Source organism: Dasypus novemcinctus, chromosome 19 (assembly GCF_030445035.2).
Source record: "Dasypus novemcinctus isolate mDasNov1 chromosome 19, mDasNov1.1.hap2, whole genome shotgun sequence".
NCBI classification, from domain to species: domain Eukaryota; kingdom Metazoa; phylum Chordata; class Mammalia; order Cingulata; family Dasypodidae; genus Dasypus; species Dasypus novemcinctus.
In genome coordinates this window covers 16,314,468-16,335,203 of record NC_080691.1, presented here as the reverse complement: position 1 = coordinate 16,335,203, position 20,736 = coordinate 16,314,468, and the positions used below count along the sequence as shown (strand labels likewise).

General features: G+C 53.5%; 1 protein-coding gene, 2 non-coding genes and 1 pseudogene across 3 annotated transcripts in view; 1 reads left to right on the top strand and 3 right to left on the bottom strand.

Annotated features, from left to right (window-relative positions):
- Window positions 1–2,346: 2,346 nt before the first annotated feature.
- On the bottom strand, window positions 2,347–2,418 carry TRNAD-GUC (transfer RNA aspartic acid (anticodon GUC)). Its single transcript has one exon. It is a non-coding gene; the product is annotated as a tRNA-Asp (tRNA).
- A 212-nt stretch (window positions 2,419–2,630) lies between these two features.
- Window positions 2,631–2,702, top strand: TRNAA-UGC (transfer RNA alanine (anticodon UGC)). Its single transcript has one exon. It is a non-coding gene; the product is annotated as a tRNA-Ala (tRNA).
- A 4,131-nt stretch (window positions 2,703–6,833) lies between these two features.
- On the bottom strand, window positions 6,834–8,037 carry LOC111761613 (acyl-protein thioesterase 1 pseudogene; annotated as a pseudogene).
- Window positions 8,038–9,374: 1,337 nt separating this feature from the next.
- Window positions 9,375–20,736, bottom strand: part of DHX37 (DEAH-box helicase 37) — a 36,391-nt gene continuing 25,029 nt past the window's right edge. Inside the window, exons 17-27 of the mRNA XM_058281222.1 lie at window positions 19,535–19,641; window positions 19,260–19,448; window positions 13,989–14,113; window positions 13,783–13,899; window positions 13,227–13,399; window positions 12,225–12,339; window positions 11,976–12,113; window positions 11,541–11,635; window positions 11,380–11,453; window positions 10,602–10,699; window positions 9,375–10,454 (exon numbers count right to left, since the gene is read on the bottom strand). Of these exons, the coding sequence (XP_058137205.1) occupies window positions 10,375–10,454; window positions 10,602–10,699; window positions 11,380–11,453; window positions 11,541–11,635; window positions 11,976–12,113; window positions 12,225–12,339; window positions 13,227–13,399; window positions 13,783–13,899; window positions 13,989–14,113; window positions 19,260–19,448; window positions 19,535–19,641 (1,311 nt within the window). The 3' untranslated portion in view covers window positions 9,375–10,374. The remainder of the gene's footprint in view (window positions 10,455–10,601; window positions 10,700–11,379; window positions 11,454–11,540; window positions 11,636–11,975; window positions 12,114–12,224; window positions 12,340–13,226; window positions 13,400–13,782; window positions 13,900–13,988; window positions 14,114–19,259; window positions 19,449–19,534; window positions 19,642–20,736) is intronic.

Genomic DNA, 20,736 nt, shown 5'->3' with positions numbered 1-20,736 from the left:
CCACTCCCCCCACAGTAACACTCTCCCCCATCATCATGACACATCCATTGCATCTGGTGAGTACATCTCTGGGCATCGCTGCACCCCATGGCCTGTGGTCCACATCATAGCCCACACTCTCCCACGTTCCATCCAGTGGGCCATGGGAGGACATAGAATGTCCGGCAATTGTCCCTGCAGCACCACGTGGTTAGAATTTGAGAAGGGAAAACACTTCCCCAGTCTCAGAACCATTGTTAATACTTTTTAAAACTCCATATTCACTTTGTTTTGTCCCCCCCCGCCCCAATTTTTTTCAAGTCATTCAGTTCATGGAATTCTGTCTCCTGTTTTTGTCATTTGATAGTTTACAGCTCAGTGTCTAGCACATAGAAAGTTTTCCATAAATATTTGTGGAATAAATGAGTTCCAAGGTCTTAATTACCATTACGTTATGTTCTTTTTTATGTCTTTATTTTTTATTAAAAATGCTCATTGTCAAGAATCAGAAAAGTGTGAAGATGTGAGTGAAAAACCACCTATATGCCTCCACTGAAAACGTAGCCCACAGTGATGGTAGTTGAACATCATCATTCTAAGCCTTTCTACGTATTTACAGAGAGGAGAGGTGGACAGACAACTTTTATTAAAATGGGATCATATTCTCTACTGTTTTTTAACAAATGCATTTTTACTTGAATCTAACAAAAGGAAAATAAATGAAATGAAAGGATTAACTGTATTACAGCTAAATGTTTTCTTCATCCCACAAGAAAAAGTAATTTCTAATCGATTCTTCTGCAGTAAGAAAAAAGATTATGGGGGAAAAAAAGCTTTTGAAGGCGTTTTTAAAAATGTCATGTCAATTTAAATGGTGACATGCTATTCTGTCATCTGGATCTATAGGTAACAATTTAACTGACTTCCAATCTGTGGCTCTCTAGGTTGTACATGGGCTTTTTCTTCTGTATTTAAGATTGGTTTTATTGAAGGAAAAATTCCACATATGGGATTATGAAGTCTGAGATTCCAAAGGACTGAGGCAATTTTCATCCCCTCTCCTAATCTGACTTCTTTCTCCCTACATTTTTTCTTTAAAACATGGTTTATTGATATCACAGGTCAAAAGTGGTAACTCATCGTTTTACTTGCATTTATTTAACTAAGAGCAAACGATTTCCGTGAATTATTAAACAATTCCTCTTCCCTTTCTGTGAGTTCACTGCCTGTTGCTTGTGCTCTGCTGGCAAGTTTGGGTTTTTCTTAGTGATTTGAATAAATTATTTCCATAATAAAGATATTACTCCTTTGCGAGCATTCTTTAAATATCTTCTGCATATACCTAATGGGCATGGTTAACAAAATGCATAAAGGCTTGTAAAGACCTCCCTGTTTCTGAGCAGGGACGTCTGGCAAGGTTTCTGGATTCCTTTAATGCTCGTAAGAACTGACTGGTTGCTTGATTTGCTCTTGTACTTCGAGTTTCATCTCTTGCTTTTAAAATACATATACAAAAAAAAGAAGAAAGAAGGAAAACAAAACAAAAAAATAAGTAAAAAAAAAAAAAAAGAAAGAACGCAAAAATATTATAAAATACATATACCTGGAAGTTAATTTTGCACCGGGGAAGGGAGAGTCGAAATAGATTTTTTTCTGATGTAAAAAAAAATAGAAGTTCCATGGACCCAAGTTATTGGATGGAAATTTCAGTAGTTTCAGGACTTCAATTAAATACAGAGAGATATAAAGGAGAGAGAGAGAGAAGCGGGGGCAGGGGGAACCCCTTATAGTTGTTGTTTTCTCTTAAAACGATTAAAGCGTATTATTTTGATAGAAATCGAGTAACGTAAGAAAGAAAAAAGAGCGCGGGCGAGAGAGGGAGAGAGAAAGGAAGGGGGAGGGAGGGAGGGAGGGAAGAAGAAACCTCGGCGGTCCGAGGGGCCCGAGGCAAGGCCGAGCCCGCCCGCAGCGCCGGGGCCTGCCGAGGGACCCAGAGCCCGCCGTCCACGGCGGCCCGCGTGGCCTTGGGAAGCCTGCGTTTCGGGCTTGTCCCACCAGGTGAAATGGAGCCTCCCGCCCGGGGCAAGGGCGTGGGGACGCTGCACCGGCGCCAGCCACGGGGGACCGTGACGCCCCCGGAAAAACCCACGCGCACGGGGCACGGACTTAGCCCTCCTATTTTTAGCATAAAGGAGCGCGCACGTGGCGCGGCGCTCCCGGGGCGCTCTTGCCGCCTCGTCTGCGCTCGGTGAGCAAGGCAGCCTCTGAACGCCCCGCGACGGTCACAGGTAGCGCACCCAGCGAAGCTGGCAGGAGGTCAGGAACACCGCTTGGGTTCTGCCGGTCTTTATCAAAATGCACGTTAGCCTCCCCGTCGGGGGATCGAACCCCGGTCTCCCGCGTGACAGGCGGGGATACTCACCACTATACTAACGAGGACTCGGCGGAACGGGTGTTTTCCAGGGAGACTCATAACCACGTGGCGCTGGGCCCTCGTTCCCCGCCCGCCCCCTGAGGCCTCAGGCACAGTCCCTGGCCGCTGGCTTCCGCGCAGGGAGGCCTGGGGCGCGGCTGCGGGCGCGGCGCCGGCTGCGGGGGGACGGGGCAGGCGCGCCTTCCTGTAGTCTGGCCGACAAGCAGGCGGCGGTCCAGGGGATGTAGCTCAGTGGTAGAGCGCATGCTTTGCATGTATGAGGCCCCGGGTTCAATCCCCGGCATCTCCACTTTTTCCTCGAGGCGGCTGGGGCTTTCCGGGAAGGGGTCGGCGGTTTGGCCTCCCCCCGGACCCACCACCCCCGCACAAACCTTCACAGTGACCTCTAACGAGGGCGCTGCGATTGGCCATTCGTTCAGTAACTTCTGGGCGCCCGGTGTTTGGCACTGGGCACGCCTTGAGCGGCTACTGAGTTCCCAGGTAGAGGGTTGGGAATCGTGTTGACCACGGAGGGGACAGGAGGGCTCGGGAGCTTGGACCCCTCCCTCAAGGCCAGGGTCATTGTGAAGACGATGCCGGTGACGCCTGGAGCCTGGAGGAGGCCAGGTGGGACCAGGGAGGCCCCTGTTCAAGCCGCGGGGGCCCCGTTCCGGCCGCGTGTGCACGAGAGTGGTGGGGGCTGTGGACCCACCCGCAGAGGCCCCGGGAAAGCGGGGCGCCGAGGCCCCCCAAGGTCTGCCTTGGGTTCTCAAAGGCTCCGCCTGGCGGCCGCGCGGGAAACAGCGCGCGCGTGGGCGGGAGGAGGCCCGCAGGGGGCGCAGCCGGGCCTGCAGCCGCGGTGCGGGGCGAGGGGGCTCCGGGCGAGCGCCGCGGACAGGGGCGCGGCCCCGCGCGGCTGTGCTCTTCTGTGCGGCGCCGCGGCCTGGACGCCCGGCAGGCGCCTCCCTCCGGCCTGTGCACGGGCACGGCGCTGGGACCCTGCACGAGGTCGCGCTCGCCGCTGAGGACACAAGGGCAGGCGCAGGCGGAGGTGGAGGGGCCCAGGGGCGGCCTCGTGCGCCCTGGCAGCGGCGAGGGCCCCCCAGAGCGCTCTCCCCAGCAAGGCAGCGGTGTGTGAGGTCCCCGCCCCGAAGCCCCCCGGAAACTCTGCCCTGGGTTTTTGCCGGGCGCTGGTGACGGAGGCACCTCGTTATGGGCTGAACTGCCTCCCCCCAAAAGACAAATGTCATTTGTACGAAACAGCTAGAAATAGCACATTCATAGAAACAGAAAGATGACAGCTTCTCAGGGGATGGAAGGAGAGGGTGCTAGCCAGAAAATACACTTCCTAAAATGCCTTCATTTAAGCAGCTCTGGATCTTCTAACACTGTTCCCGAAAACTAATCGAGCAGGTTTTCTGTTCATGTAATCTTAGATGTTTACTGAGTGCACTTAGGTCCCGGAAGGACATCAACCTTCTCAGCTTTGCTGACAGCAGTAAGATAACATCTCACAGCCAAAAGCCCCGAGAACGGCAGGAGGACCCTATGGCTCGGCACAGCAGTGGCTGCCTCCCCGGGCCACAGGCGACACTACTGAAGCGTCAGCCAACAGGGCCTCGTGAAAACCTGGCACCGCGCGCCCGCAACCTCCTTAGCTAGCTGCTGACACCAGGGACAGGCGTGTGGCGCTGGCCACAAGCCAGGACTGAGAAAGTGCACGTCCCCTCCTCACAAGACCCCTGGCATCACTCGTTTTCCTTCTCCCCTCCCTCTCCTGCGCCTATGAAAACCCTAGCTCCCATTCTCACTTTGAACTCGTTTTGGGAAGATGCCTCAGTGCCTTTGCTTGTGCACGCACCATAAATCACCTCCCTGAGAGCCGCGTTGCTCCTTTGGGGCTCGTCGCAGGCGGGCCCCTGTATTGGACATTGTCCTGCTTATGTAACAAAGGTGAGGGTGAGTTCTTGCTAGGTGGGTGCAGAGTGCTCATTTTGAAAATTTTTGAATAAAATAAATTTTAAGAAAAGGTTGAGTAAAATGATTCAGATCTTTGATTGCCCACTTAAAGAGGAGTAAGAATCTGGGACGGGTGATTGGAATGGGAGGGGGAAAACCAAACCAAGGCAGACCCGTCCAAGCCCCCTCCCTGCCCCCGCCCAGCCAACAGGCCTCACCTGGAAGCAGGGTCTTTGAGGCTGTGGCCCAGAGGAGGCCGGCGAGTAGGTGGCCCTACCCTAACAGGACTGGAGTCCTTGTAAGAGGGGAAATGTGGACAAAATCACCAGCAGGTGCCGGGGAGACCACGGGAAGACGGACGAGTCAGGGACTGGGGCGATGGTTCCATGAGCCAAGGGAGGCCAGCCACCACTGCAGTCAAGAGAGGCCCGTGCGGGCACTCCCCACGGGATCCACGGAGCGTGGGCATCCAACACCCTGACTTTGGACCCCTGACCTCCGTGACTGAGAGCCGGTCAGTTTCTGTTGTTTTAAGATATCCAGTTTGTATTACTTTGTTCTGCAGCCCTAGGAAACTAAAAGACACCAAAATTCCAGATTCCCAGAGGGAAGCAGGTGTTGATCATGAAGTATTTGCACAATGGTCTAGGCTTGTGTGCCTCTGACACCCAAGCTCCCAGCTGCCAGCCAAGGGCCCGCCGTGCCAGCGTCTTCTCCAAGGAGCGTGCTGTTGCGGTCCAGTCCCGTAACGCCATTTTCTTGCATAGCACATACTTACGTAGTATCTTGTTGGTCAGTTTTGTGTTTTTTCCCCAGAATTAAATTTTATTTCACATTGATAGAAACTGTGAAAAAGCTTTATATTTTCCCACACTATAGCAAAACTTTTCAACAGAATAAGGTATCTTACCATGAATAAGATGTTGCTGATTTGTATAACTGAATATAACTGTTTAAATTCCTCAAAGTAAAGGACACTGCGTTTGTAAATGATTGTTTAAAAATTTAAAATCCAGACATAAATATATGGCTTAATTATTAACATTCTGTTTTGTACACTGCAAAATTATTTCCATTATCTATTAGCATTCATTATAAAGATACAATCCCACCATTGTTTTGGTCAGTTGGAAAACAGCCAAAAAATTAACAGTTCAAAAATACCAAACACACATTTCAATTCAATATTAAAGCATGTGGTAATTATACCATGTATTTCAAGGTATGACTGACCTTATTGCCCAGAAACAATTTTTTACCAGTAATCTGAAAACTTTTGACTACATAAATAAAAAGAATGCTATTTTTATGTTTGCCAAAAAAACTAAAAATCATTTGAATAAAGTCAAAATTTGAAATAAATTCATTGGCAGATAAAAATAAAGCAAAATTTTCTGATGGATTTAATTTTCCACTGTAGTTGGTGTCAAACGTGTACAAAATAAGTAAACAAACTGCTACAAGGATAATCCTCTTAGACCAAATCATCTTAGAACTTAGTTTTTAAGATCAAGTCTTAAATATTTCAGAACATTCTATGATCTAATTATTCTTCCAGGTGATTCCAGAAAATTAAAATCACAGAATTATTCCTGTTACCTGAACTAAAGATTCCAATAATTGAATAAGTTTAAATTTAGACTAAGATACAGTTGAAGAAATAAATTGTACGTAAGTTTTAAGTGATGTCTGATTTTATCATAAGTATAAATCCATCATAAATACCATATGTCTGTGGTTCAGAACATGAAATTACACCATTTATTAACACCAGATGTCTATGCAAAGAAGCAATATTTGGTCTCCTATGAAGGATAATAAAGGAAGAACATGTCTTTTCTAGAGAGCAGAAAAGAATATTAAACAGAAATGATAGTTAAAAAAAAAGACTGGTCTCCAAAATAGAAGGTCCATTAATCGAGGAGAGCAATAATATTACTCATCCACAAACACTTGAAAGTATTATTCCTATTATGAGGAATAATATAATACAATTGCATTCTCATTCTGTATTACAATTGTCATGTATATATGAATACACGTATAAAAACACAGTCATTGTATGGTGACCAAGCAATTTTGGTCTAAGTCACAGTGCGCTTTAATCATTTACATCTTAACTGCTCGATTATACCTGAACAAATTTTCATTAAGCAGACACATAATTTCCAAATGATGTAATAAAAATTCCAACTGCAGTATTGTATTACTTTTCTGAATTCCATTTGAGATAAAGAAGCCAAAGCTTCACCTATTTTAACGCTAGCATACTCTTGGATCATATTATAAAATACATGTATAGAAACTTAAAAGAGCAAATTTCCTGTGCGGAGACATTATTTAGTCTGTGTCACTGGTATGCATAATATTTGCAAAACATTCTAACACTGCAAAGAGGAAGTTTGAGGCCTGGCCATGTTTAAAGGTTTCTCCTCTACATCAGTGATGCTGACGTACTTGTACCCCAGTCCTCTCAGAGTTGTCAATCAACTGATGGTGGGAGTGTATCAATGGATCGCTTGATAGCCGTCATCTCCTGGGGACGGGGACTGTGCCACATGCCCTCATAGGTTCTGAATTCCACTGGCTCAATTTGCCAGTGTTTTTCAGCCTTTTGGCTGTAAGAGAATCAAACGTTAGGGGAACTAAGGAGTCGCATCTCCATGGCACTGCAGAAGAGCAATCTCTCTTCTAGCACTGACAGGACTGTGGAGGCCAGCAGCCACTTTCTGCTGCGTGCCAAGAGCAGGATATACAGATAAAGCCCCTCCCTGAGGAAATCCTCCCCAAGGAATCCTGGTACAGCAATTCCATTCTTCACCATTTGGTCTAACAAAGGTTTGACATTTTCTGCTGCCCTGCTTGATTCCAGGTTTGTCTTCCCATGCACCGGGCGAGGGCCCACTACCACACCAAGAAGGCCTACATCGTGTTCATGCTTAACATCAACGGGCATAACTGGCGCGTGCGGGCAGGTGTAGCTGACACATGAACTTCTGACACCTGCAGGGCCTCTGCCCGCCCGTGCCCTGTATCTCCCAATCTGCGAAGAAAAATAACTGCCACGGTGGCCTTGCGGGCGGTGGGTACGATGGCGGGCAGCGGGGCTGACCTGTCGTCACTACATGTGCTGGGCAGTTTAAACGACCGCGCGGATTCCGTGATGTTTGTGCCTTAATCAAGTCAAAATGAATGTCCTCCCAGGCTAAGCGTGGCTCTTTTCCAGCCTTGCCATTCTCAGCAGCACCCGCCATGAATGGCCTCCCTCTAGCTTCCCACTGTTTTCCAGTGATTTTTTGTTTTGCAATGTCTGCGTTTTCTTATCTTGCCTTTTTCCTTCTAGCTGTCCCTCTGCAGACCCCATCCAGGGAGCCAGTGCGAACAGCCTGGCAGGGGTCCCCTCAAACCATTTCTACGCCAGTGTCAAAGGAGACAGGGAGTCCAGGGCGGGGACAGGTGGGGTGGTGTGACTTCTCAGCAACCTGCCCTTTCTGCCCTGAACTACCACAGGAATCTCTCCAGGTCAGTAGATACAGACCCGACTCCTGTTTAAGATAGGTGCACGTTCCCCAAGGCAGGCGACCCCCTCGATTCGGCCACTGCCGCTGGCTGCTCATGAGCGTGGCTGTCAACGAGTGGGCACGCAGACAGGCCACGGCCGCCGGCATCTGGGTTTCTATGGACATCGCAGGGTTCAGGCCCGGAGAGTCATCGTCTTACAACAGCAGCTGCTAATTCATGGTCAGAAATTAGAAGACAGGTTTACCAGGGGGTGGGGGTGGAGCGGGGAGTTAGCACCTAACCGGGACGGTTTGTTCGGAGGGATGGAAAAGTTCTGGTAACGGATGGAGGTGATGGTAGCACAACATCGTGAATGCAATCAATACCACTGGTTTGCGTCCCTGGCAGTGGTGGAAATGGGAATTTTTATGGTGGGTCTATGTTTCCACAATAAAAGTTAAAAACGAAAGCAAGAAATCCACTGACCTGTACAAGGCAGTGAACCCCTAAACTATGGACTTCAGTTAATAACATAATAATGCTGGTTCATAGATGGTAACAAGTGTACCACACCAAGGCAAAATGTTCAGAGAAAACTGCATGTGTTAAATGGGCACTCTGAATTTTGTGCACTTCTCTGTAAAACCACAACTGCTGTAAAAAATAAGTAAAATGCTATTGCTAGATTTCCTCCCCAAAGGCTGTGCCAGTGCACACGTTTCATTAGCAGCGGAGGAAGGTGCTTGTTTCCCCATCGCACCAGCAATGGGACTGCTATTTTTTCTCAATCTGCAGTGCCCGAAGTGCGATCACGTTATTTTCACTTCCCACCCATTTGGGAGGCTGAGCATTCTGCATCTACTAGCCATTTAGATGTTTTGCAACCCGCCTCTTCAGAGCCTTTCCCCACTTTCTCTCCAATTTGCAATAACTCTTCCATAGCCCGATACAATGGCTCATGTTCTGCCACATTTCCCCTCACCTAGTCTTTCAACACGGTTTATACCCTTCTCCACATCAACTAAAACCTTTGTGAGGTCAGACGTCTTTTCCTTTGATAGCTCCTGGAACGTCTTGCTTTAAACTTCCTTTTCCAACCTCCTTATAAATGTTTTCCACAATTTTCCTCTCAATGTGTGCACACTCTCATGCTGGGGACACAAGACGGCCTACTTGGGGAGGGTACAGAGGGGCCACCATGTGGCCACACCCTGGAACACGACTGAGCCACGAAAAGGGACGCAGCGCTGATCCCTGCTGCGCCGTGGACGGAGGCCCCATTACACGTGAACGACCCAGCACAGACGCAGCCAAAGAAAGGACGGAGTGGGTGCTGGGTGGGGGCTGGTGCAGCGACCCGTATGGGCTGATGGGTACGGGCTTTCATGAAAATGCTCTGGAATTAGACAAGTTTTTTTTAAAGATTTATTTCTCTCCCCTTCCCCCATTGTCTGCTCTCTTATGTCCACTCTCTGTGTGTTCTTCTGTGTCCGCCTGCATTCTCAGCAGCACTGGGAATCAGTTTTTCTTTTTCGTAGCGTCATCTTGCTGCGTCAGCTCTCCGTGTGTGCGGCACCACTCCTGGGCAGGCTGCACTTGTTCACACGGGGCGGCTCTCCTTACGCGTGGGGCTGCCCTATGCAGGGGACACCCCTGCGTGGCACGGCACTCCTTGTGCGCGGCAGCACTGCGTGTGGGCCAGCTCACCACATGGGCCAGGAGGCCCTGGATTTGAACCCTGCACCTCCTACATGGTAGGTGGGCGCTCTATCAGTCCAGCCACATCCGCTTCCCTAGACAAGCTTTTATTTTGTGACTCCACCATCAAAGGTGACCGCCTGTGTGGGGGAAGCTGAGCGATGGCGCTGGGGTCCACCCTGAGCAGGAGCTCGGCCCGGGGTGGGAGGTGACAGGCCCCGACCATGGAGGATGGAGGGGTGAGGGCTGGAGTGCTGCCTCTCCTCTCTACCTTTCTCCTCCGTCACCGGAGAGGACAAGGGGGCTGGGGGCCCTGGGAGCCCCTTGCAGGCTGACAGCAAGGCACACCCTGTGCAGCCTGGAGAGGGGACGAGGGTCTGCTGCCTGGGAGCTGACGACGTGGTCAGGGAGAGCAAGACACCGATCCTGGAGAAGTGGGGAGGCCGGGCCAGGCCCCCGGGTGGAGCAGAGCTCTGCCCTCCCTGAAGCTTGGGCCGCCACAGGGCACCTACAGGAGTGCGGGGCCTTCCGGGCGCGCTCCACGGAAGAGGCACAGGCAGGAGGCTCCGAGCCACCTCGGGCCCTCCGGACAGGGGTGGGGGGCGGGAGGGCTGCGGGGGGGAGGGCTTGTGGGGCTCCCACCCCTGCCCGCTGCTCCACTCCCTGCCGCCGGCAGCTCTACAAGTGACTAACAGAACCCGGAGTCCACTGCAAAGGAAGCGGCGTGGGAGAGTGAGCCGCCACCGCGCAATAGTCCCGCGACAGTCCTGGTGGCAGCAGGTGCGGTCCAGCGGTGACCTCGCCAGCCCCTCAGGCCCCAGGGCTCAGCGGTCGGGGGGCCAGGTCTTCCCGACATCGGCGTGCATGGCCTGGGGGAGCCACTCGCAGTACTCAGCCAGCAGGTCTGCGGGGGGCAGGGACAGGGCGTCGGAGGGGGCTGGTAGGGTCCAGGGTGGCAGCAGCCTCCCGCCAGCCCAGGGCACGGCCCTGCCCCGCTCGGCCCCTCCGGTCCTCTCCCAGCCCCTGGCCGCGGGGCGCCTGGCTCACTCACACTTGGGGTTTTTCTTCCAAGCAGCCAACAAGGCGTCGCGGCTGTCTGCCTGCTCGGCCACGAGGGCTCTCAGGAGGCTCTCTGTCCTGGGCTGCAGTCTGCGGGGTGGGGAGGGGGGAGTGGGCAGGCTGGGGGGGCCCGAGTGCCGGAGCCACCCGCAGGCCCAGTCACCCGGTCAGGAGTGGGGACAGTGGAAGCCAGAGAGCAGGGGGCCCGCTCCAGGCCAGCCCCGCCTGGACCCCCACCCTTGTCCCCTCTGACCCGGCCACACTGCCCTTCCTTGTGCTCCCAGGCTCGTGCCCATCCAAGGCTGCCCGCCCCCGAGAACCCCAGGCCCCTGGCTGGCTCCCCACCCCACCTCCCTTCGTGGACCGCATGGCCATCTGCCACATGTGCTGCCAACGTCCCGTTTAGGTCCGTCCCCCTGCACCACGCCATCAGGCACCACAGAACAGGCCAGGCAGAGCAGGGGCTCTCGGGTTGACCGAGCGCGTGACGCGGCTATCAGGCCGCGGGGGAGGCTCAGTCCCCACTCCCCGCGCCGCGTGCCCGGTGCTGACTGGGTGTGCGTGTGGCTGCAGGCGATGGCGCCCACCCCACCGGCCCTGCTGCCCGCACCCTCCAGAGCACCAGCCTCTCGGGGACAGGCCATGGGCAGACCGGAAGCAAAGGGGAGGGCCCGGTGAAGAGGAGTGTGCGGAGCTGGGGGCGGGAGGGGGGCAGGCAGGTGGCCTGCGGGAGACCCCGGGCCCCCCAGACGCCCTCGGCAGGACTGTACCTGGCCCACGTCTTCAGCATCGTGCTGGGGCTGGACAGCAGGCAGCCTCGGTGGGCGGCCAGCGGGGGGCAGACCTGGAGGAGACCACGGGAGGGTGAGACCACCCCGTGCCACCACCGTGGGCTGCCGCAAGCGCTGAGGGCCGCCGCCTGGCTGCGTACCTGTCCTTCCAGCAGGAAGCGGGCAAAGTGTCTGTAGCAGTCAATGCCCTCGGGAAAATCCACCTGGACAGCGGGCAGCGGCCAGCTGACTCGATCTGGAGGGCAGGAGTGAGGGGCAGAGTGGGTCCTGGGACTGCCCCTCGAGGCACCCCGCTGCCCACCAGCCCCACCCCTCCACATGCACCCCACTGTCCACCGGCCCCGCCCCTCCATGCACCTCACTGATACCGGCCCCGCCCCTCCACCCATCCCGCTGGCTACTGGCCCCACCCCTCCATGCACCCGGCTAACCACTGGCCCCACCCTCGAGGCACCGTGCTGCCCACCGGCCCTGTCCCTCCATGCACCCCGCTGCCCACTGGCCCTGCCCTCAAGGCACCCCATGTGACCAACCACCAGCTCCACCCAGGCCACCCAGACGGCACCCTCACTCACAGAACATGCTGGTCCGATGGCAGAGCACCCGGCCCCTCTCGGGGCAGTAGGAGGGGGGCGGCTCCTCCAGGGGCTTACTGAACTGGCAGTAGGCGGGCAGGAGCGCCGGGACCCACTGCATCTCCACGGCCAGGACGCCTGGGGACAGGGAGTAGGCTGGGGCCGCGCGGGCACCATAGGCAGGGACTCGCCGTCCCCCCACCAGGGCAAGCCGGGGCCACAGGCCGGGCTGGCCACGAGCCGCCTCACCTTTCATGTACATCTTGGTGGTTTCCACTATCTCTTGGTAGACCACAAACTCGGGGAGCTCCTTGAAGAGGACGGAACTGGGGTGGATGAAGACAGGGTCATCAAGGAGAGGAGTCTGCAGAGAGACAGTGCGACGCGTGAGGCCAGAGCGCCAAGCACCGGGGTCCCCGTGCTGCTAGCCCGTGGAATCGCGTGGGCACTTGGCCCACGGGTACAGAGAGGCTGGCAGTGACGGGTGATGGACGGACGGGGTGGGGTCTCCTCACACAGTGGGAGGCTGCCCAGCCACAGGAGGCCTGAGGTGCCGACACCCGCTGCAGCGTGGACGAGGCCTGAGGAATGAGGCAGGACACCGGGCGAATGGGGCCAGGCTCGGAGGAGCAGCGGCTGTGCGACCCCACCCCCGGGAGTGCCCCCAGCGGCACAGCCACAAGGACGGGGAGCCGAGGCGCAGCCACCAGGGGCGGGGGGAGCAGAGGGGAGATGAACGTGTCCCGAGGTCGACTTGGAGAAGGTCATGTGGCTCTGCTGACCAGCCCGTACGCCTTAGAGGGGCCAACTGCCCAGAACACGGGCTCCACCTCAGGCTGTTACCAAGAAGGCGAGGGAAAGCGAGTCTAACCCCAGGGAAGACGGAGCTCCACCCGCTCCTTGGGTCCCCGAGGTTGCAGGGACATGGGCCCCAGGAGGACAGGCCCACCCAGACCCCCAAGGGCCCCGCAGTCCAGCCCTTCAGTGCCACCAGGACCCAGGCCGGCCACATGCAAGGGCCAAGGGACAGAGGGGTGGGAGGGGTGAGGGTGGGGCCTGGGGCGCAGCTGTGCTATGCAGCTCGTCTGGGAGGCCACTCGACCCCCTGAGCCGGTGCCCACCCTGTAGGCACCCCCCACCCCCCCCACCCTGGACGGGAGCCCACCCTGTAGGCACCCCCCACCCCCCCACCGTGGACTGGAGCCCACCCTGTAGGCCCCCCCACGCCCCCCACCCTGGACGGGAGCCCACCCTGTAGGCGTTCCTCCACTTGTCGTCCAGCAGCTCCTCGCTCTGGACCCGGCGGGCCAGGTGGTCGCCCAGGCCAGCCGTCACGATCTGCCGCAGGTAGGTCACCTGGCTCTCGGAGGGCGGCTGCATCTTGGGGTCCACGAAGAGCCCGGCCTCAGGGCACACGGCGTTGACTGGGGGAGAGCGGAGCGAGCTATGGGGCAGCCTCAGCTAGAGAGGTCCAGGCCCCCTGCCGCTGACCTTCACCCCTCCGCCAGGCCGCTGGGAGGAGGGGGCCCATGCAGCCCCCCTCATGCCACCCCTCCTCCTGAGGACCCAGGCCCCGCTCTGTGTGGGGGAGTGGGGAGCGGGCTATGGCCAACGCCCCCCAGACGCCCCCGGCCGGCATGAAGAGGGAAGCTGCCGGAGGCCGGGTCCGCCCCTGACGTGGCGCCAGTGCCCCTCTGCCCGCCCTCCCCCGTCTTCGCCTGGTGGGCAGATGCGAGTAAAACTCCAGCTGCCCTCTGTGCCCGCGAGGACAGGAGGGCGGGACAGTGACGTGGAAGGGGGGGTGCACCTGCCGTGGTCAGCTGGCCCCGCAGACGCCGCACCTCCAGCATGGCCTTGTAGCGCAGCCCGTTGGCCTCACAGAACTGGGGCGTGCAGCCGGCGTACTCGCAGGCTCCCACGGCGCCTAGGGGGAGAGCGGGAGGCCCTCGCATGACGCCCGCCCCCCAGGCCCATGCGACCGGCCCTCCAGCCCGCCCCTCGGCCCCCACGCACCCAGCAGCACCATGAGGTCCCCGAGTTGCAGGGACGCTCCTTGCCCCGCCCAGATCCGCTTCATCTGCGCCACCCGGGCCCGCTTGCCCTGCAGCCTGGTGAGCTCGTCGTCGCTGGCGGCCGGCCTGCAAACACAGCCCACTGCCTGGCTACGGCCCTGGCCATGTCGGGACCTCGTGGCCAGGGATCACAGCTTGCAGGCTGAGTCAGAGACAAAACACCTGCTGGGGTCGCTGAGGAGCCTAAGTTCTGAAGCTCAGGCCAAAGCGCACCACAGGCGCCGGCAAGACTGAAAATGTGCGCAGCTGAAAGGGCTGCTCAAGTGTGGGCTGGAAACGAATCACGCCAGGGCCCCGAGCTGGACAGTAACCCACATGCCGGGCGGGTTCTCGGCACAGGGCTCTGTCAGCTCATTTAACCCTAACACCCATGGGGTTCCCAACATCCCGTTCTCCAGATGGGACAAAAGGGCGCGGGCAGTGGACATCCCCAGCCATGCTGCTGGGAGGAGCAGGGGCCACCTGCCGCCAGGCACTGGGCCGGGGGCTGTGTCCTTGGCAGCTAGGCCAGCCTAGAGCTGCGACCCCAGCATCCCCTGGGGAGTTTTATTAAAAATAGGATTGCTAGTCTAGGCCTGCATGTGGATTATTCCACATAGCTGTGACTCTGTCCCTACCCCTGGCAAAGGAGAAAGTTGGAAGAAGCTTCATTGGTCCCTGAGGCAACGAGGGCAGCTTGAGCCTCCACAGCTTATAGCACCAACTACATCTTTGGCTACTACCTACAACCAGCAAGCATGAAAAGGGCAGGAAGCCCTAAACTAGAGAGAAAAACTGCACCCAAAAAAAAAACTCTAGTAAGTCAGATGCGAAGACACCAACAAAAAATTACAATCCACACCAAGAAGAAGGAAGTTATGGCCCAGTTAAAGGAACAAGATAAGCCTCCAGACAACATAAAGGAGTTGAGACAACTAATTATAGATGTTCAAACACATCTCCTTAATAAATTCAATGAGATGGCTGAAGAGATTAAGGATATTAAGAAGACACTGGCTGAGCACAAAGAAGAATTTGAAAGCGTACATAGAAAAATAGCAGATCTTATGGGAATGAAAGGTACAATCAATGAAATTTAAAAAACATTGGAATCATATAATGGCAGATTTGAGCAGGCAGAAGAGAGGACTGGTGAGCTTGAAGAAATGGCCTCTGAAAGTGAACATCCAAAGAACGGATGAATAAAAGAATGGAAAAAATTGAACAAGTTCTCAGGGAACTAAATTACAGCAAAAGGCATGCAAACATACATGTCATGGGTGTCCTAGAAGGAGAAGAGGGAAAAGGGGCAGAAGGGATATTTAAAGAATTAATGTTGGAAAATTTCCCAACCTTATTTAAGGACATAGATATCTCTGTCCAAGAAGCACAATGTACTCCCATCTGAAAAAATCCAAATAGACCAATTCCAAGATACATACTTATCAGAATGTGAAAGGCCCAAGAAAAAGAGAGAATTGAGAGCAGCAAGAGAAAAGCAATGCATAACATATAAGGGATAACCAATAAGATTAAGTGCTGATTACTCACCAGAAACCACAGAGGCAAGAAGACAATGGTCTGATATATTTAAGATACTATGAGAAAAACTTCCAGCCAAGAATCTTATATCCACAAAGACTGTCTTTCAAAAATGAGGGCAAAATTAGAATATTCAGAGATAAACAGAAACTGAGAGAATTTCTAAGCAAGAGACCAGATTTTCAGGAAATACTAAAGGGTGTGCTAGAGCCTGAAAAGAAAAGAGAGGAGAGAGGGGCCTGGAAGAGAGCCTAGAAATGAAGATTATAGCAATATATTACTAAAAGTGTCAAAAGAGTGGTGAAAATAAAATATGACAGATGAAACTCAAATAGTCAGGAATAAACTTGACCAATGATATAAAGCACTTGTATCCAGAAAACTGCAACTCAATGTCAAAACAAATCAAATAAGCCCTAAATAACTGGAAGAACATTCCATGCTCATGGATTGGAAGACTAAATTTCATTAAGATGTCAATTCTACTCAAACTGATATTCAGATTTAATGCAATCCCAATTGAAAACACAATCATTAAATTTATTTGGAAGAGTAAGGAGTCCTGAATAGCCAGAAACATCATAAAAAGGAAAGGTGAACCCTTATCTCCAGACTTTAAATCATAATACCTACCTAGTGGTAAAAACAGCACGGTACTGGCCTAAAGACAGACACAATAGACCAATGGAACCAAATTTATGGTTCAGAAACAGACCCTCACAGGTATGGTCAAGTTATTTTTGACTAGCCTGTCAAACCCACACAGCTCACGCAGAACAATCCATTGAACAAATGTTGCTGAAAGAATTGGACATCCATAGCTGAAAGAAGGAAAGAGGACCCCTATCTCACACCTTATTAAAAAACTAACTCAAAATGGATCAAAAAACTAAAAATAAAAGCAAGAACCATAAAATTTCTAGAAGAAATTGTAGGAAAATGTCTTCAAGACCCAGTGGTAGGTGGTGGGTTCTTAAAGGAGATAAGGGAAGGACCGAGTGGACTACTAATGTTTAATGTATGTACAAGTTTTAACTAGCTTTATGGTAAAAGTGTGGAAATACATAGAGTGGATGTTAACAGAGAGTAATAGATAGTTTATAAATGAGGATGTGACTGAAAATGGTAGTCTAGTTATGTAAATGCCAATTGACAGAATGCTAGAGAATAATCCAGGAACTGAATAGCACAGTGAACCAAGAGGTGAATGAGAATTGTGGTTGATGGTACAGATGCAAGAGTGTCCTTTGTTAGCTAGAGCAAATGTATATCATTACTGCAGGGTGATGGGAATGTGGAGAAGCACGGGAAAAATACAGCTGGAGTGACCTATGGACTGTGGTTAGTAGTAATAATATAACATTCTTGCATCTATGCAAAAGCTGTACTGTGTTGATACTGAGGAAGTATAGAAAATGTAAACCAAATGTACACTATGGACATGGCAACAACCAGATGATACTATTTTATCTGTAGCAAATGACATACCACATAGTGGTGTGTTGATGGAGGGGTGTTATTTGGGAATTCTGCATATGTGCATGATTGTTTTATAAGTTTAAAACTTCTGTCATAAAAAAAGATATTTAAAAAATAATAATAGGGTGGGTTCGGGGAAAAACACCAAATGTAACATAAGGACTATGATTAGTAGTAAGATTTTGACAGTGGTCTTTCATAGTTTGTAACGAATGTCTCATGACAATGCAAGGTGTTGGTGGAGGACTGACGTATGGGACCTCTGTATGATGTTATGCAGGTCTACTTTGTAAGTTCACAACTTTTACTATACACTTAATATATAAATGATATAAAGGTAACAACAATCAGATTGGTTAGGGAAAAACTACTTTGTTTAGGAGTAATATTTTGACAACGCTCTTAATCATTAGTTAAAAAGGTTTAAAAACAATGCAAGCTACTGGTGGTAGGGTGAGATGTTATATATGTCTGTTTGATGTTATATATGTTTGTTTTGTACGTTCACAACTATTATACACTTATTATGTTATGTTTACGTATGAGTGATGTATTTCAATGAATTAAAAAAAAAAAATAGGGTGGCTGAGATCAGGAGACTCCAGGGAATTTGGGGAGAGACCAGATGTTCGGGTTTTCAAGAAGCTTCTCAAGGAATTCTGATGCACAGCCAGGGCACGAACCACTAAATTAAAAGACACCCTTGCTGGGAGTTTTAAGAGGCATTTAGAGAGAAGGAATTGGGGCGCAGAGAGCTCCTGAAAAGACGGCCTGGGTGCTTGGTGGGTAGAAGGCAAGCTGCAGTACGGGGTGATCCCAGAGAAAGCTCTAGAACTGCGCTATCAATACAGCAGCTATTTGAATGAGAATTAATTAAAACTAAACTGCAAATTCATTTCCTCAGTCGCACTAGCTGCATCCCAAGAGCTAAACCTCAGATTTACCTTATTCCCTCCTGTTTTGCTGCAATTAAACTGAAAAGGGAAAAGGGAAAATCCACGTCTGTCCCTGCCCAGGTGCTGTCCAGGCCCAGGAGGGCAGGGGTCTGCCAGACGGGCAGGGGCTGTCAGGATGACGCACAAGGCCTCCTGTGTGACTCTCCAGGTTCACTGGTCCTAAAAGGGCCAAATGAACGGGCCCAACCACCACCCGAATTTTCCAGGGTCTGAGGCCTCCAGGTCCTGCTCTGTGTCCCGCTCTCCCCAGCGACTCTTTGATGCTGATGGAAACGACGCTGTGGGGTGGCCTCAAAAGGCTACTTTGATTCTGGGCAAGAGCAGGGAGACGCTGAGGAAGGAGCCAGAGCTTGTAGAAGCAGCCCAGGCATGGCAGGTAAGGGTGGCCGCTGCGCGACCCATGCCAGTGGAGGTGCGTGCTACAGGCCCTCAGGGTCATCAGCACGAGAAGCAGAGGAGGATCGCCACAACTCCAGCCCTCCTCGGCGAGCTGCATCGCTGGCACCCAAACCCCCACCCAACTGGCATCTGCACACTGTCAGACAAGATGGCACAAGTGGGAAGCAGGTCGATCCCCGAGGGCAGCTGCAAATTGTGCAAAAGGTGCGGGATTTCCTGAAGGGGATGGACACGACGCTGTGGCAGTGTCAGGACTGGGCAGCTAAGGGCGTGAGCCAACGCAAGATGGCCAGACTGGACGGCGCAGGAGGTGCTTCCAAAAAAGAAGCTCTTCTGCAAGGAGTGGTTTGGACTTCAAAGAATTAAGAAGTCCTCAGGAAAGGGAAGTTGCCTCCAGATAAAAGTCTGCAGAAATGACCCTTTTACTAAGTTGCAAAAGGCAGAGAGGCGGGGAAGGGTGCCATGAGGCACATCCTCCCAGTGCATCTGGAAATGGTTAAAGAATATGTTAATCTAGGAATTGGCCATTGTCACGACTGCCACCTAAATCTTTGTTTACAATAAACTAAACGCATTTTCTCACTTTTCGGCGGACCTGGTTTTCCCTATTTACTTTGAAGGTCAGCTCTTTCTTTGAACTGGATCCGCTGTATGTGGCCCTCTCTTTGAATCCATGACCCTCTCTCTGCTGGAACCCTGGTGCCCTTGAGACTCAGTCTCCCTACGTCTTCTCGTGGGGTACGATGGGCACTGCCGAGCTCGGAGGGGATGCGGCCACCCCGTGAGCTGGTCAGAGGCCGGGGCCAGGGGTCTGCTGAGCTCCCAGCCCAGGGCTCCCCCGGCCGCCGCCCCCGCACCTGTCCAGCTCCTCGAACAGCTCCCGGACCGTCATGGCGGCCACGATGGTGATGGCGTAGGGCAGGCAGCCATGCTGGCGGCTCAGCGCCAGCATCTTGGCGTAGCGGGGGGCCACGGGAAACGTCGCCATGGTCCTGCCCAGCGGGGTGATGGGGCAGCTCACCCGGGACCTCTGCAGCTGCTTTACCCTGGAGGAGAGAGGTCTGTGGTGGCAGGGGCCGGCCTGGGCTGGGGGGCGGGAGTCGCGTCCCCCTCCCTGCCGCCCCTGCCCCACCTTTCTGCTTTCGGGGGCGCCTGCAGGGCGCCCAGTGCGATCAGCAGCTCCTCGGCGGCGATGAGGGCCTCCACTGACGGGGGCGTCGGGAAGGGGAAGTTGATGACCTGGGGACACAGGGCGGGCAGCGTGGCGGGGGACAGGCACAGACCCCTCCCCACCTGCCCTCGGCACGCCTCACACCAGCGGGGATTCCCGGGGGCCTGGGCCCTCTCAGGGCCTGTGGGCCAGTGACCGAACCCCCACAGCCTCCCTGTGTTTATTCATGACTTCCGTTCACTGCAGACGTCTCGTGGGGACCCCGCCAGCCAGGCGCTGCTCCTGGCGACGGAGACAAAGCGGGGCGGATGGGCGCAGGGGTGGCCTCCAGGAACACTCCCCGCTAGGAGGAGCCGCCGCCAATCAGGAAGTAAACCCGCAGGTAAACAGAGTTCAGAGGTCACCGGGCGCAGACAGTGAGAGGGAGAGGGGGCCCGGGGGACCAGGCTCAGGGCTGGGGGCCGCAGAAAGCAGGCACACAAACAGAATCGTGCACCCCAGGGTGCACCGCTGCTCTGCTCCCAAGAGCCCGAAGGTGGGAACCACCCAGGGGTCCATCCACAGGTGAACAGAGGAGCACAGTGTGGTGCGTCCACACGAAAAGGGCTGAGCTGGGCGGTGCTACCAGGGGGAGAAGCCCGAAGGCGTGCCCAGTGAAGAGGACAAAGGCCAAATGGGGCATGAGTCCCCTTACACGAAACATCCAGGCCAAGCAAACCACAGGGACGGTAAATAGATCAGCAGTTGCTTAGCGCAGGGCGGGACGGGGGAAGGAGTGAGGGCTGAATGGTACAGGCTCCTTCTGGGAGTGAAGACAGTGTTCTCAAGTCCAGCGGTGGTGGTGGCCCATGCCTGCGAATTGTGCTCTTTAAATGGGCGGGCTATGCCGCACGGGGACTGTCTCAACTGAGCTCTAACCCGGAGAGGCTTCCCTGAGCTGATGCTACCATGTAAGATGCATCCTTGAACGATGTTTTTTTGTCCTCTAAGAAGTCCTGAGCTTTTTCTTAAGGATTTGCTTTTGTGTAACAAAAAAGAAAAAAAAAAGGCCCCATCCTTAGAAGAGGGAGAGAGAGAGCAAAGCCACGGAAGGAGAGGCCGGGAGAGGCTGCGGTGCGGGGGAGAGCGAGAGGAGGGGGCTGCGGGAGGGCAGGCGGGGGCTG